A 15,812-nucleotide genomic window follows, 5' to 3' on the forward strand; every position below is an offset into this window, starting at 1 on the left:
AGAGAAGTAATGGTAAAGACTGGAAAATTAATTCATCCATTGAAAATTGGAAGAGGAAGGTGAGATAATTACTAATTTTTTTGGGTAAAATAAGAAGGTTAATGAGAATTTAGCATTGAATGAAATATGGAAAAGAAAAGGTGATGAAAATTTCATATTCAAAGTAATGAAATTAAATAGGAGATTGGAATTTGGAAAGTTTGATATTGAAAATGGAAGGTCGTAGTGTAATAGTAGATTGATTATGTCTTGCGGAGATAAGGATGATGCCTGACTTTTTTTTTTTTTTCTTAAAAAAAAACTATGGTTGGCTTTAATTGAAAATGGGCCCCATAAAATTGGGGGCCCTGTGCAATAGGTATGTTTGTACAGGAGAGGGCCGGCCCTGAAAAGTATCAACATGGGACATTTTTCGAGACACACACTTATCCTCATTTAACCATTCATTAAGTTGTAGAATTAATCCTCATTATATATAACGTAACTTAGGGGCTTGGGGCTATGCTAGTAATTTTTATCCTCTTCCCAACCAATTGGTCTAAGCTACAAGCCTACAAGCTCAATTTTACATATGCCCCATTAAAAAAAGCCCCAAACCAAAATGAGTCCACCCAAAAAACTAAACATATCTCTAAAATGCAGCCCACCCGACCGTCATTTATATAAAACCGTCATTTCCAACAGCTATTCTTTTTAGAAATATATATATATTTTTACAAAAACGTCACTCTCAAACTTAAATTTTTGATTTTTTAGTTTTTGAATAGAAATTTCTTAAATTTATTACTCCTTGATTTTCTCTCTCTAACAATCAAACACAATTCACCCTCTCACCTCAAAAACAACCATGTCTATTCGAGATGAGATGAAAAATCAAACAAATTCTCCCAAAATGGTAATTTTATGTAAATATCACTTAATTTTGTTTTAATTTATATGAATATCACTAAATTTTATTTGAATATTGTTCAATACTTTGTATTTCCTCTGTTTTTTTTATGGTTGCAACACTTGTCTTTTCACGCTTACCAATGCATGTTTTCAATCTTTTATATCTTTTATTACCTATATGTAAAAACTATAAACATATGATATTAATATTGTATAATTTAAATTGATACGAATCTAACATGATCCCACATGACTATATTTTTACTTAAGCATAAATCATTAAAGATAGTCAAAGTGAAACAAGTGAATAGTGTAAACGTCAAACTGTTACAACTACTACTATAAAAAAACGGAGGAATTAGTAGTTTGAAATTTTTATTGGGATTGTTAAAAAATTTTGTGAAATCAAACAAATACCTTATGTTCATAAAATGTTTTAGAATGTTTATAATATTAATATTTGTTGTTGATATGATAAATATTCTTAATGTTCATAAAATGTTCTCATTTTGTCTGTTTTTTTTTTGTTTATGTTTATGTTCATATATTGAATGCTTATGTTCGCTTTCTGAAATGCATATATTCATATTTTTGTATGCATATGTTAACTTTCTTAATTGCTTATGTTTATATTTTGAATGAATATATAAACTTTCTAAAATGCATATGTTCACTTTCTGAAATTCATATATATTCATATTCTTTATGTATATGCTGATCACCTTCTGAAATGTTTATGTTCATAAGCATTCAAAAAAATAAACAATGCATATGTTCATATTTTGATTGCGTATGTTCATTTTTTAAAATGGTTTATTCATATTTTCAATGCACATGCTCATATTTTTAATACTTATAACGCGTATGTTTCATAATCATTTTGTTTATTATTTCTTCAAATTTTTTATGTTCATAATAAAGGTCGTGAATTCAATTCATATGAATTACATCATTTACATGTTCACAAATCTAATTAAATTGATCAAAATTCATTACAAAATCACCATATAATAAATCGAAATTCATACATAGATCAAATTGATAGAAATTTTACAAAATACAATTACAATCGAACATAACCTTAAGAAAAACCTATTTACAAATCAACAAAGCAAAACACTAACTAACATTGACGATCTCTTAGGGTATAACAACTAATTCCATAGTAAGCAACAAAATCAATCAAAGTGAAACAAAAGAGAAAACTAAATAAAACAGGGGAAAGAGAAAATGAAGAGCGAAAAGGAAAAACAGAGGAGCGAATTTTTTGATGAAAATTATGATCAAAACAGAGGAGCGAATTTTTTGATGAAAATTATGATCAAAATTTTGATTAAAATTATTATAGTTAAGAAAAGTGAAGAGAGAGAATTTGAAAAAAGATACAAAAAATTTAAGAAATGAAAGAAGGACAGAAGAATAACGTTAGCTAAAATATGAAGAAGAACAAGTTGGCCTGCATTTCATGCTATAATAGGTGTGTTTAAGGCTATTGGAGCTATTATAGTTGTACCAACATGCATCCAAAATATGCCCTCCCCAACTTCAACTTTTAGGCTCCAATCTAATAAAGACGTCTTTTCTTTATCCACCTAAACAAATTTAGGTTTTGTTTGGTTAATATGAGAATTATATATCCGTAAAAAATTGCATTTGGAAGTTATTTACACTTCCCTCGGTTTATGTTGTTTGCCAAACAAATTATACAGTTTACTATTCCATATTATGAATAGTGCACCTCAACACGACTTATATAATTACCTGACATATTTCATTACTGTACATGTTATAATTCTTGTAAATTGCGATATCACATTTATATTTTTAAAATTTAGGGTAATTTGTAAAAAAAACCTTTTAAAAACACCATTTTGCGAAAAAAAACCTTTTAAAAGCTTTTTGGTTAAAAAAAATCACCACATTTATTTTTTTTGCGAGAGGAAACCTATTCCTCTAATTACCCTCTAATTAACATAATTAAACTCTAATTCTTCTAATTAACCTCTAACCCACCAAATTACTAAATAATTAGATTTAATTAATACATATAAAAAAAATCACCACTCCTTCCTTCTCCCTTCCTCCCTCCCCTTACTCTTCCTTCCTCCTCCCATGAAATCAACCCCTCCCCCACCGGACCCGCTATCCGGATTTCCACCTCCGGCGACCTCCTCCACCTCCACACGACCCTCCTTTTCCCCTTAATCACATCCCAACAACCATCTCCTTGATTTTGAAAAACCCTAGAAAATTGATTTGGGGTTTTTTATTTTTTTATTTTGTGCATCTTTCTTACAATTGATGCTTGTTTTTGTTTTGATTATGTATGTGTGGAATGTTAGGGTGATTTAGAAACAAATTGAAATTGATTTGGACTTGATTTGAGTATGTTTAAGTATATAAGATCCAAAAATTCGAAGAAGGGAGGTGGTGGTCGCCAACGGGGATAAGGGGGAAAGGGATGGTCCACCGGCAGTGGAGGTAGGTTGTCGGTGGTGGGGGGATCTGGGCAGCAGGTCCGGTGGGTGAGGGGGTTGCTTGAAAGGGAGGGGGAAAGGGAGGAAGAAGGGGAAGGGTGGTTGGTTGGTTGTTGGGGTGGTGGTGCTTTTTATGTATAAATTAAATATAATTATTAAGTAATTGGGTTGATTAGTGGTTAATTAGAAGAAATGGGAGAAAATTAGAGTCTAATTAAGTTAATTAGAGGATAATTAAGGAAATAGGTTTCCTTTCGCAAAAAAAATGAACGTGGTGGTTTTTTTTAACCAAAAAATTTTTAAAAGGTTTTTTTCCGCAAAATGATGCTTTTAAAAGGTTTTTTTTGACAAATTTGCCTAAAATTTATTATGATCAAAGTATCATTAATATACTACTACGTATTTTTAATTAACATACTTTAATCATGTCTTTCCTTGAGTAAATTTAAAAAATCATAAACAAAGAAATCAAAAAACCCCACCGTACATATCTACCCAAAGTAGTGAGAAAATGAAATAAAACCGCCAAATATTTTATTTCGTACAACAACATGATTCAAAACATCCCAAATCCCAACCCAAAAAAACCATCCAAACCAAAAATAAAAAATAAAAAAAATTTCAAAATACAATCCATGCTAACAAACTTCTCCTCAACATTTCTATATAAAGCTGAATACTTCCCATTCTCTCTCTTCTTCTTCACCACATCACATTTTCTCTGCAATTTCTTACTCATCTCCATTTTTCTCTCTCCTCCAATATTCAGCTCTCTCTTCAAACCTCTCGTAACTTCTTTTTTTTTTTTTTTTTTTTCAAATAATCAAAATTATACTGTATTTTTTTTTTCTCACACTTTCCATTTTTTCTTACTATTTTCTCTCTCCTCTTTCCAGCTTAAACGATGTCGTATCATGGCGGTAACAGCAGCAGCAGCAGCGACGGTGCACGAGGCTATGGCAGAGGCAACTCCACCGGACGTGGTCGCGGCGATTCCAGCGGACGTGGTCGCAGCGAGTTCGGCGGTCGAGGTCGCGGCGATAATGGCGTTCGCGGTCGCGGTCGCGGTGAGCACGGAGGTCGTGGTGAGGGCGATAATGGCGGTCAAGGTCGCGGCGATTACAGAGGTGGTAGTCGAGGAGGAAGAGGCGGTAGAAGAGGCCGACGAGGAGGAGGTGGTGGTGGTGGTGGTTCAGGGGAACCGGACGTCGGGAAATTGACGAAGGCAATGTGGGATGAGGCGGCGGGTGTAAGGCTGACCGATGAAATGAAGAAGGTGAAAGTGTCGGAGTCATCGTCGTCGTCTTCGCAAGGTGATAAACCGAAACGGCCTGGGTGTGGTACTGTTGGACTACGTTGTGCTGTGCGCGCTAATCACTTCCTCGTTCAACTTTCTGTTAATGAGTTTTGTCACTACGATTGTTAAATTAGAGAGAAGAGTGAATAGAATGACTTTGTATTGCTGGCTCATTATTCATCAATAGGTTGAGTATTTATACAAAACCTACGCTCATAAGATAGGAAACAATATTCCTAAAAGATATACCATATATCCTAATGATATATTCTCAAAATAATATCTTAACATAAATATCCTAAATATATTATTCTCTTAAATGATATATACGGAAAATATATCACACATATATTTTCCGATATCTCTAACACCCTCCCGCAATCGTAACGGCAGTAACACGAACGTTGCGATTGGAAATTCTTCACTTTGTTGAAGCCGAGATGCACACTCTTGTGATGTCGCCGTCAGTTTTTGTCTCTTCTTTTCAGCGATGAGAACGTTCATCTTTTCGAACTCATCAGTCATCAATCAAACAGGAACGCCATTCTTTTCGAAACCTGCAAATATAACAATTTTTTGTTTTTCCAGAGCAAAACCGAGCTCCAATCAAATATTGGTTTGTCAGAATAAACCACACTCAAATTTCTTATTGGCCTTTCAGAGTAAACCACACTCAAATCCAAAGAAGCAAAATTATGCTCGAATCAACTCACAAATCTCGTCTCACGGCACAAGGAGAACCAAATATATCTTGTCTCACGACACAAGAGAGCCGTTTTTTTTTTTTTCCATCTTCAACAACTTTATTTTGATCTCAATGCTTAGAAAAGCCACACATGATGTAATGTATACATCAAGTCATCAACTCAAGCTCTGCACCAACACTAACTTGCACAATGGAATAAACTAAAAAAAAAAAAATTGGTAATTTTTGCTAAAGGATCATCCCACCGGTGGGTTTAATTTCTAACCCACCGGTAGGGGGGAAATTTTTTATGAACGGTCCCAAGATTTAACCTGCTCTTGATACCATGACAAATTAATAGAGAAGAGTGAATAGAATGACTTTGTATTGCTTGCTCATTATTCATCAATAGGTTGAGTATTTATACAAAACCTACGCTCATAAGATAGGAAACAATATTCCTAAAAGATATACCATATATCCTAATGATATATTCTCAAAATAATATCTTAACATAAATATCCTAAATATATTATTCTCTTAAATGATATATACGGAAAATATATCACACATATATTTTCCGATATCTCTAACAACGATGTAATTTACTATCTCTCTCATCTTTTCCATTTTTGTCAAAGCTTTTATTCCTTGATCATCACGTCATTATTTCTGTGAATCTGGTTGATGAATGTTGAAATATGTTGAGTTTTGTTTTTATTTTCTATTTTAATTTTTACTGGATTTTGATGGTAGTTATGTGAAAGCTATTATTATTATTATTATTATTTTTTTTTTTTTTTTGAGGAAATTATTATTATTATTATTATTAGTTATTTATTTATTTATTTTTGGAAAAGAGGGGTTGATGGTAAATACGAAAAATGTCACAAACTCACAATATTTGTTGTAAAATGTGTGAGTAATTTTGGGTGTAATGTTTTTGTGTTGCTGTTCATCAATGATTCCGATTTAAGTGAGAATGATGACGTTGTGTATTTTGGGTCTGTTTCAAAACAATGATTCATTAAAAAAAAAAAAACAAAAAAAAAAAAACAAAAAAAAAAACTCCCTAATAATAATGGTTATTTTATGATCGAATAATATTGTTGGGTTTAAACTGTTTTTGTAAAAGGGAAATGTAAGAAAGTAAAATTCTTATAAGCTTCCACTTATCCCCTCACAAGTAAAATTCTGTAAGAAAGTGAGAAGTAAAATTTTGGTTCTGTGCTCTTATAGTTTAGTATAATGTGGAGTACTCTTAATTCTAGCTTTCAATTATGTAAGCTTATGTTAGATATTGTAGATAACAGTAAAGAGTGAAATGAGGAGGCAAAATTTTCAGTAATTTAAATTGCTATTATATCTTGATGCAAGTTTACTTTTGGAATTCTTCGTAAGTACTGTACTAAGTATTTGTTTTTCAAAAGGACGCTCATATCTTGATAATGGGATTGTTTGTAATGGTTTGTAGCTATGAATATTAGTATGACCAACTTTATGTCCTTTGATATCTATTAAAACTTGATGGCATACTGATGCTGTTTTGTTTATGGAGCAGGTGTCAATCAGTCCAGAGGTAGCCTCCAAGAATTTTAGTAGAGAGATACTGAATAAGCTTCTACGTGATCACGAGTCATTTTTCGAGAGCAAGATTCCGGCATATGATGGTAAGAAGAGCCTCTATACTGCAGGTCGTTTACCATTCACATCAAAGGACTTTGTTGTTGAAATGGAAAAACAAAGAAGAGGCAGTTCTGAGAGGTATTTTATGCTTCTATCTCTTCGAAATAAAAGGTTGTCTATTTATGAATATAACAAGTTTTCGCTAACCTTGTTTGAATTGTTATGTTTGATTGTCAGTGAGGCTCAGAAATTCCAGGTTACCATCAAACTGGCTAACGAGGTTAATATAAATTTTCTGCAAGAGTACCTTGCTGGTCGATCCTCAGTTTCTCCCCAAGATGCCATCCAAGTGCTTGATGTTGTTCTTCGTGCAGCAAAGCCTACAGAGTAATATTTCTAATACATCCATCTTTTTTTAAGTGTTTAACTCTCATAAATTCCTGTTGCGATGCTGACGAATTTTGCTTGTTTTTTGTAGCTATGTGTTGATTGGGAGATCATTCTTTTCAGAATCACTGGGTAAGGATTCTCTTGGGGAAGGTTTAGAGTATTGGAGGGGGTATTATCAAAGCATTAGGCCAACCCAGATGGGCCTCTCTCTAAACATTGGTACACTCTTAGCTACATTGTTGCAATATTGTATTGAGCTCTGATTGTTGTTCCACCTATGCTAACCAGATTGACTATTTGACATTATAGATGCATCTGCACAGCCCTTTTATGAACCGATAATGGTTCATGATTTTGTGGCTAGTTATTTGAAACTGAGAGATTTATCTAGGCCCTTTTCTGATGCAAATCGTATCAAGGTACTGTGGTACTTGTGTTGCAGTGGTCATGTGTTGCATCCATTATTTCATCATTTTCATTCTCTGTAACTTTTATGTTTGTGCTTATATCAGGTCACGAGGGCACTCAAAGGTATCATAGTGGAAACAAATCATTTAGGAAAGAAATGCTACAAAGTGGTAGGCGTGTCAAGTGAACCCGCAGACCAGCTGGAGTATGATTTTGGACTATAATTTTAAGCATGTTCTGTTTGACATTGAGTGTACTAACATTCATTTGTGTTTTGATGTCTCAATATTTGCTTTTGTTTGTTGTGGAATGTGTAGTGTTATCCTTCTACCTCTCACTTTTTTTTTTCCTCACCTCTTGTTGTGTTGATGCTTAATCTAACCTTACATGAAGTACATTATATTGAAACAAATTGTCTTATAGGATTTTCAATGTTGTGAGCTTGTAGATACAATGTCTTGTAAGCATATAAATAAATTGATAATGTCGAGCAAATTGTCTCATCTGTACATGGGTTCTTATGTTTGAAGCTATTGTATCTGATGTAAACTATTTATAGTTGGGATTTTGAACTTGCAATATCCAATACTGAGCATAATGATGTTGCATTGTAGGTTCACTCTAAGAAGTAATGAGACCAAGTCTGTCGCAAAGTACTTCAAAGACCAGTACAATATACAGCTTAGACATCCAGCTTTACCATGCATCCAAATTGGGTCGGCTAAGAGGCATATCTATCTGCCCATGGAGGTCTCCTTTTTAATTCACTTGTTACTATACTTTCTTTGTATCATGCATAAATGATATAAAAATAAAAAGTCTTATCTTCCTTGTAGGTCTGCAAAATTGTTCATGGTCAAAAATACCCTAAAAAGTTGAACGAGAGCCAGGTGAAAGGTCTTCTTGACGCAACCTGCCAAATGCCTCGTGAAAGAGAGAGTAAAATCATCGAGGTAAACTTTATAAGAGAGTTTGTCATTCTGCTGTATTCTAGAATGTTTGCAGGTTTTGTTGTACATGCAGTTGGTTTTATTAATCACCATTCTTTTTAATCTCTGAAGATGGTGAAAGGCAATCACTACTCTGAAAATCAGATGGTCGAGCAGTTTGGAATGAATATAACTGAAGAGCCTGTAACTGTCGATGCCCGAGTATTGCCTCCACCAAAGGTATGTTGGTTTTTTTTGATACAATCTCTGTTTAACTTTTATCTTGTTTTTTTTTTTTTTGGTAAAGCAACCCTTGCACCTACTGACTTGACAAATTGATTCTTCCATTTTCTAGCTCAAGTATCATGACAGCGGAGCTGAACAAGAAGTTGCTCCAGTGTGGGGCCAGTGGAACATGAAGGACAAAGTAAGAGTTGGCTATTATAACCTTCTTGTGGTTGCAGCATTCGTTACATTTTCTCACTGGTCAATTTGTATGTGTAGAAAATGTATATTGGTGCTACTGTGTCTGGCTGGACTTGCTTGAATTTTTCAACACTAGGTGAAGAATCAGTGCAGGAGTTTTGCGATAAGCTGGTTGCCATGTGCTCTAGCATGGGAATGGTATGGATTCAATAGATGAAAATTATTAATTTCTTTGTGTGAATGTTTCCTTTTGTTGATTTTGTTCTGTCATTGTCAGAACTTCACCCCGAACCCTGTTCTTCCTATATGCTCTCCTCCTCCTGCTCAGATTGAGCAAGCTCTTTCAGAAGTGGGAGGTTATTCAGCTAAGGAGAAGACCGTGCAGTTGCTAATTATTATTTTGCCAGATGTTGCTGGGTCCTATGGTATGTGATTTTGTGACTTTGTCTGTTCTCTAGATGTATAAGTTGTGCTTGTTGGTTGAAAGTAATAAAGATTTCTGTATCCATGCAGGGAAAATTAAAAGAATATGTGAAACTGAACTCGGTATAGTTTCTCAATGTTGTCAGCCTACGAATAAAGATATTTTTAGCGTGCAGTATCTTGCAAATGTGGCTTTGAAAATCAATGTGAAGGTGAGTGCTGAAAATTACAAGTCTAATGTGAGTACCTAACCACTTAATTTAGCATTTTCTTACCAACTGTTAAGCAAATGTTTGCCTTAGGCTGGAGGAAGCAACACAGTCTTGTATGATGCAATACAGAGAAATATTCCCCTCTTGACTGATCGTCCAACAATAATTTTTGGTGCTGATGTCACACATGCTCAACCAGGGGAGGATTCTAGTGCCTCAATTGCAGCTGTATGGTTTTTCAAGCTCTGTTGTCTAGCTTTCTTGTTAGTGCTATGGATTCAAGGTGTTCAGCTGTTAATTGTTGCTCGCTATTGCAGGTTGTTGCCTCAATGGACTGGCCTGGGGTGACCAAGTACAGAGGGCTTGTTCGTGCCCAGGGTCATCGGGAGGAAATTATTAAGGATCTGTATGCATGTGTTAGGTAAAATAATTGTAAATGTTGCTCATGAAGTTGCCAAAATCATTATTCTGACTTGTGATCAAGTTTCTTATCTATCTTCTGTGCTTGTAGAGAACTTCTGATAGCTTTCAAGGATGCAAATAATGAGAAGTTTCCTGAGAGAATTATCTTCTTTAGGTACAATTTGTTGCTCAAATTGTTTGCTGCTCAAAAACTTTGTTGTCTCTCTCATAATCCTTTTTTATTGGGCAGAGATGGAGTAAGTGAAGGCCAGTTTGCTCAGGTTTTGCTGTATGAAGTTGGTGTGATACGGCAGGTATCAGTCTTTTGACATATAAAAAACTGAGCTTAAATTTTTAAAGGAGTTGATTATTATGCCGTGACATGTAGTTGGTAGCAACAAGTAAGCAAGCGAGTCTGAAATCTGAAATGTTAATTGCTGTTGAAGTTCATTCTGCGGTTTTATTAAATATTTACTTCTGTTTAATCCTTATTGTATAATGTTTTTGTTTTCAAGGCCTGCGAATCCATAGAAAAGAACTATCAACCACGTGTGACATTTGTGGTTGTGCAAAAAAGACACCACACCCGGCTTTTCTCCAAAATGGCTGATAAGAACGGCAATATTCGGCCAGGTAATTATATTTCCAAATTTATGCTATTCTTGTGAAGCACTGTCTCTATTTATTTGTGATCTTCGTAATGACTTTTTCCTATCCCAGGAACTGTGGTCGACAGCAAAATTTGCCATCCATCAGAATTTGACTTCTATCTATGCAGTCATGCAGGGATAAAGGCAAGTCATTTTGGTTGGCTTCAGTCTGTTAGTTTGCCTGTTTAGGTTTGACTGTCCAACGATAATTACTGGTCATTTGACATGTGCATATTTCTGCCTAACCATGGCCATTGATTTCACTTCCTGCAACCCAATCTTGTGGTTTTATTGACATTGAATGACATATTTAGGGAACAAGCCGACCCACACACTATCATGTGCTCTACGACGAGAACAATTTTACTGCAGATTTGCTCCAGCTGCTGACCTATAGCTTGTGCTACACGTAAATACCCGTTCTTACAATTAGTTTCTCAATCAATGTAATTACAACTTACAAGTTTTTCCTTTCTGATTATGAACTGTGTGTTTGAATCCTGTTTTCAGGTTTGATAGGTGCACACGCTCAGTATCTGTTGGTAAGTAATAAGGAAAAGTTGTTTCTTTCTTTCATCACCTCTCGTTATTTGGAGACACTAACCATAAACTTTGATTGGCAGTTCCTCCAGCTTATTATGCACACCTTTTGGCTTTTCGTGCTCGGTTTTATGTTGAAGGTATGACCATGTCTGATAGTGAATCAACAAGTGCCAAAGATCTGACCAAGGACAAAAAAGCAGAGGTTCAGCCCCTTCCAGAGATCAAGGGAAATGTGAGGAATGTCATGTTCTATTGCTAGGAGGAATTGCAGCATCCTCAACCTGTTACTAGTTTTTGCAGTTTTCACTTATTTTCTGGAGCTATGAAGTTCGAGTTGTGTGGGTGGAAAATGTGCCTAGGAGTTTTAATGTAAGGTGCACTTTTGAAAACACTGAAGTTTGGTTCAGTCTCACGTTTTATGCTGTTATAGTTCTTGTGTTGAGAATGTGAAAACTAATGTTTTGAATTGTCAATATTTGGTCAAGACTTGATCAGTTAATTTTGGAATATGTTACTGTTTTCTAATTGTTAGCTACATAGTATCTAATTGTTAGCTCTTTTTCTTTAATTTCACATGTTTGACATTAGCTGAGTTTATAATTTTTTTTTTTTTTTTTTTTTTTTTTTTTTTTTTTTTTTTTTTGACAAAGAGATCTATTAATTAAAAAACAAGATTACAACCTAAGCTAAGTAAAAGGAAATAAAACACCACACATACAATAAACTCTAACACATACAAACTAAACTGAAACAAAACAAACACTGGTAAAATGTGGCTTTTGCACTTGATGGAGGCTTGATTGTTGGACGAAATCCACGAACGGTAGTGGTAAAACTTGTCAAAACAACCGACACCTGTGGTATGCCTTGACATCAACCCATAATATCTGTTGGCTGCACTGAAGAAGAAGATAGTGTAGAGACTGGGGTAGAAACCTTGAAATGGAACCAAAGGACACCAATAGAGCTTGACAAAACATGGGAAAAGTAAAGAGAACGAGTATCCATGGCCTGATTGAGAGAAACTTGCGAGCAAGACTTGATGCTCACAATAAGAGCAATCCCAATGACCTATAGTCAAGTGGGATTCTTGGCTCATTACTACAACTTGAGTCACATTTCCTTGTGACTCAGTACCCATTTGAAAGGGTACGATTGGTCTATCCTCCTTGAATGGGATAAGACACAACTTCATTAGAGCGCTATGAACCCCCAAACATTGTGTAAGGGGAGCCTCTTTCAGATAGAAATTTTTTAAAGCAATGACTTTAAAGATCATTGCAAACTGACAAAGGGAATAACCTTTCCTTGTTAATTCCCTCTCGACCCTCATATACTCAATCAAAGACCAAGAAACATAAAGCTGCGTTCTGCCACAAACCACTGCTATAACACTACCCATAAACACCCTGCATTCTAAACCCTGCAAATCTGCAAAGTGAAATAGGCTAAAACCCTTTCCCAAAAATCTAACCCTATAGAGGAAAAAACATAAACATCCCAACCCCAAACCCACAAACAGAAATAACTCCTGTGTAGTAAACCAAAGGACAAGCACCTGCCAAGTCCGAACAGCAAAACCCCGAACTACCTCCCTTCGCCCCTGTACCCACCAAGGAGTAAATCAAGAAGCAAAACCATACAGCCTAAACCATGGATAGCCAACTACAACTTCAAACAAAAGAACTCCAACTATAAGAAGCCTAATTACCAGACTTATTAGGGAAAATTAACTAAACAAACATAACATAAAACTAAGAGAACACGAATAAGGCAAAAAAAAAACTGACCAAGAGATTTAAGGCTAAACTAACTAGAACAAGGAAAAGGAATACAGAGGGGAGTGACCAATTAAGCCGAAAAACTACCTCACCGGCGGAAACACACCCGAAAAACTTTGGTCAACCGTCAAGGCCAACGCAAGGAAGCCATCTCACCTGAATCAGACTTCGATTAGCAAGAAAACCCTAACCTTAACTTCACCTTTACCGTCGGGAAAACAATTAACGGAATTCCTTTCGACGGCGGCGTTAAGACTAGTCTTGACTCCTTGTTTCGTTGGAGAAGAAGCTAAACCACTTGACGACACCAAAAAACAAGAACCACCGATGAATTAGGCGAACAAATTTGCTGTGGAAACTCCTTGTTTACAATTCCCAAACAAACACCTAAAAAAATAAAGCAAACTAAAGCTAGTAAAGAAGACCAAGACTCGCCGGCGATGGCTAGGAGAAGAACGCCGATCGCCGGCGAGCAGAGGATGAGAACAGGGGAAGCGGTGGGGAGATAAGGTTGGGGGTTTTCTAGAGAGAGAAGCTGATGGTCTTGACTCCTATCTTTTTTGTTGTTATATAAAATTTGATATCTTTAATTGGCATAAATTAAACAAGATCTATTATGATAGAACTCATAGAAGGTGACTAATGTACATATGATTGGTGGATTTTGATACTTTAAATATTGTAAAATAGCTGAACTTGTTTTTTATGCTCCTATTTTGTGATTGCTCAAGATAGGAGCTTATTTCCAACTCCCCAATTTTCCTTACAACTATGTTTCAAGCTATTTCCCAGGCCAATAGCTTGAAATAGGAGTGAGTTTAAAATCTTGTTTAGTAAAGAGTTTTTTTGAAGAACTTTTAGCTTATTGAATCTATTAGAGCCTTTTGACCATTATCAAAAAGCTAGTTTTAGTGTTTAGTAAAAAGCTTACTAAAAGAGCTTTTCGGACTCAAAAAACTCTTTTTGAAGTTGTTACATATACTGATGATATACTAAACCCCGTCAAAAAAAATGATATACTAAACAACTAATAATAACAGCTATTTATCAAGCACTTTTATACAACCATCTATTTACAACCAATTAGTTAATTCAGCTAATACAATTAGCTAGTCAAACTAGCCATATCAATCACCTACCAGTTGATCACTAAATAGGGCCTAAATGTCATAAATGATTTCCCCCAATGTTCTTTAGTGTATCTAACTATCTATCCCCAATGCTTGATCACAATTTCATGAATGACTAAGTAAGGTTACTTTACCATAGTCTTTCAAAAAAAAAAAAAGGGTTACTTTACCATAGTTCCTATTGTCATTGAATCTACTACCCTTTGTCTTAGCAAGTTTACATGATTATTTACGGTAAGATTCAAGATTCGATCATGTAACGTCAAAAGTAACACTATTAATTGTCTCAAAATACTACGTGTTAGGGCATACAATTTTTGGTCTAGACTTGGCCTGATTTGAAGCTTTGGTCTAAAACTGACCAATTGTAATTCCCCGTATTTTTAAATATTTTATAAATGAAAATTTATTTTATTTATAATATTTATTTGTTATTTTTCATAATTTAATTTCAAAAGTTTCAAATTATTAATCTGGGTCGAAAATTATTTGAACAAATTATTTTATGCACCTTTATTCTACAATTTATGTCCAATCACACAAGCCTAACCCATTTGTTTACTTAATCGACCCATTATTTTTATGAGGCCCAATCTTTCTTTTTACCCTACAATAATTCTCTCCTATAAATACCCCATGAATCTTCAAAAATTTCCCACACAAAAAGGATAGTCTTATTTTCATCCTCTTTTGTTTCATTATTTTGCTTAATGTTAATTTAATTGTTTTGGGTTTTGATTTTAGTATCAAATTATATTTTAATGGTATAAAGATTATAAATTTCAGATTATATTTATGTTATAAATTTCATATTTTATGAATTATAAACCTAGGGTTTCAATTTATTGAAAATCATGATTTTAGGGTTTTTATGAACAATTGATTTAGGGCTTTTATAGTAATGATGTTTTGAAATTTTGGTGATTATAACTACTGATTAGTTTAACTTAATTCCAGATTATTTTGAACACATAGATTCGTGTTTTAATTTTTAGATTTTCGTTCGTTAATATTAATCCCGTTTTAATCCCGATCAGATTCTGAACTCATCCGATTTTGATGAAAAAGTAGTGTTTTCCATGTGGAAACAACGTTTTAAGAAAGACTCACTACCTTAGGTAATAAGCACCACCCTCTCGTGGCCAAATTCAGCCTCTAAATATGATTTTCGGGCAGTTTTTGATTTTAACGAAGTTTTTTTATACTTAAAATATTATCCTTGAGTTTGATTAATAAAATTAATTATTTTTAAAGTTAATTAAGCATAAATATATGTTTTTATTGAAGTTTTAAGTGTTGGAAATAGTTTCTAAGTACTACTTTTGATGTTTTATAAAGAGGGTTTAATCACCCATTAAAAAGGGAGATTTTTAGGGGTTTTTATATAATTTTCAGATTTTTATTAGACTTTGAACTTGCTATAATTTCATGTATAAGAGTGTATTTTAAGGTTTTTATGAAGAAAAATTTAAAGAACTATATATAAGCCTTTAATTTTAACTAAAAGGAAGGTTTTAAAGTGTTGTTTGATTTGGATTTTGA

General features: G+C 34.2%; 1 protein-coding gene across 1 annotated transcript; it reads left to right on the forward strand.

Annotated features, from left to right (window-relative positions):
* The first annotated feature begins 4,584 nt into the window (after positions 1 to 4,584).
* LOC145619176 (protein argonaute 5-like) lies at positions 4,585 to 11,618 on the forward strand. The gene is made up of 22 exons (XM_081673806.1): positions 4,585 to 4,788; positions 6,912 to 7,114; positions 7,214 to 7,363; positions 7,455 to 7,585; positions 7,676 to 7,785; positions 7,879 to 7,979; positions 8,389 to 8,524; positions 8,611 to 8,784; positions 8,836 to 8,943; positions 9,059 to 9,130; positions 9,208 to 9,327; positions 9,407 to 9,554; positions 9,643 to 9,764; positions 9,855 to 9,992; positions 10,082 to 10,185; positions 10,276 to 10,341; positions 10,417 to 10,480; positions 10,682 to 10,799; positions 10,887 to 10,960; positions 11,131 to 11,225; positions 11,327 to 11,358; positions 11,440 to 11,618. The coding sequence occupies exons 1-22, from the start codon at positions 4,597 to 4,599 to the stop codon at positions 11,616 to 11,618; spliced, it is 2,637 nt and encodes an 878-aa protein (XP_081529932.1). The 5' UTR covers positions 4,585 to 4,596.
* Positions 11,619 to 15,812: the final 4,194 nt, after the last annotated feature.

The sequence above is a fragment of the Chenopodium album genome, chromosome 27 (assembly GCF_948465745.1).
Source record: "Chenopodium album chromosome 27, dcCheAlbu1.1, whole genome shotgun sequence".
NCBI lineage: Eukaryota > Viridiplantae > Streptophyta > Magnoliopsida > Caryophyllales > Amaranthaceae > Chenopodium > Chenopodium album.

Bases quoted from the DNA above. Each gene is read 5' to 3' on its own strand.
- LOC145619176 (XM_081673806.1), top strand. From the start codon at position 4,597: ATGTGGGATGAGGCGGCGGGTGTAAGGCTGACCGATGAAATGAAGAAG. The intron at 4,789-6,911 runs TGTTAAATTAGA...TTTATGGAGCAG, and splicing joins ATGAGTTTTGTCACTACGAT to GTGTCAATCAGTCCAGAGGT. The intron at 9,555-9,642 runs GTATGTGATTTT...GTATCCATGCAG, and splicing joins AGATGTTGCTGGGTCCTATG to GGAAAATTAAAAGAATATGT.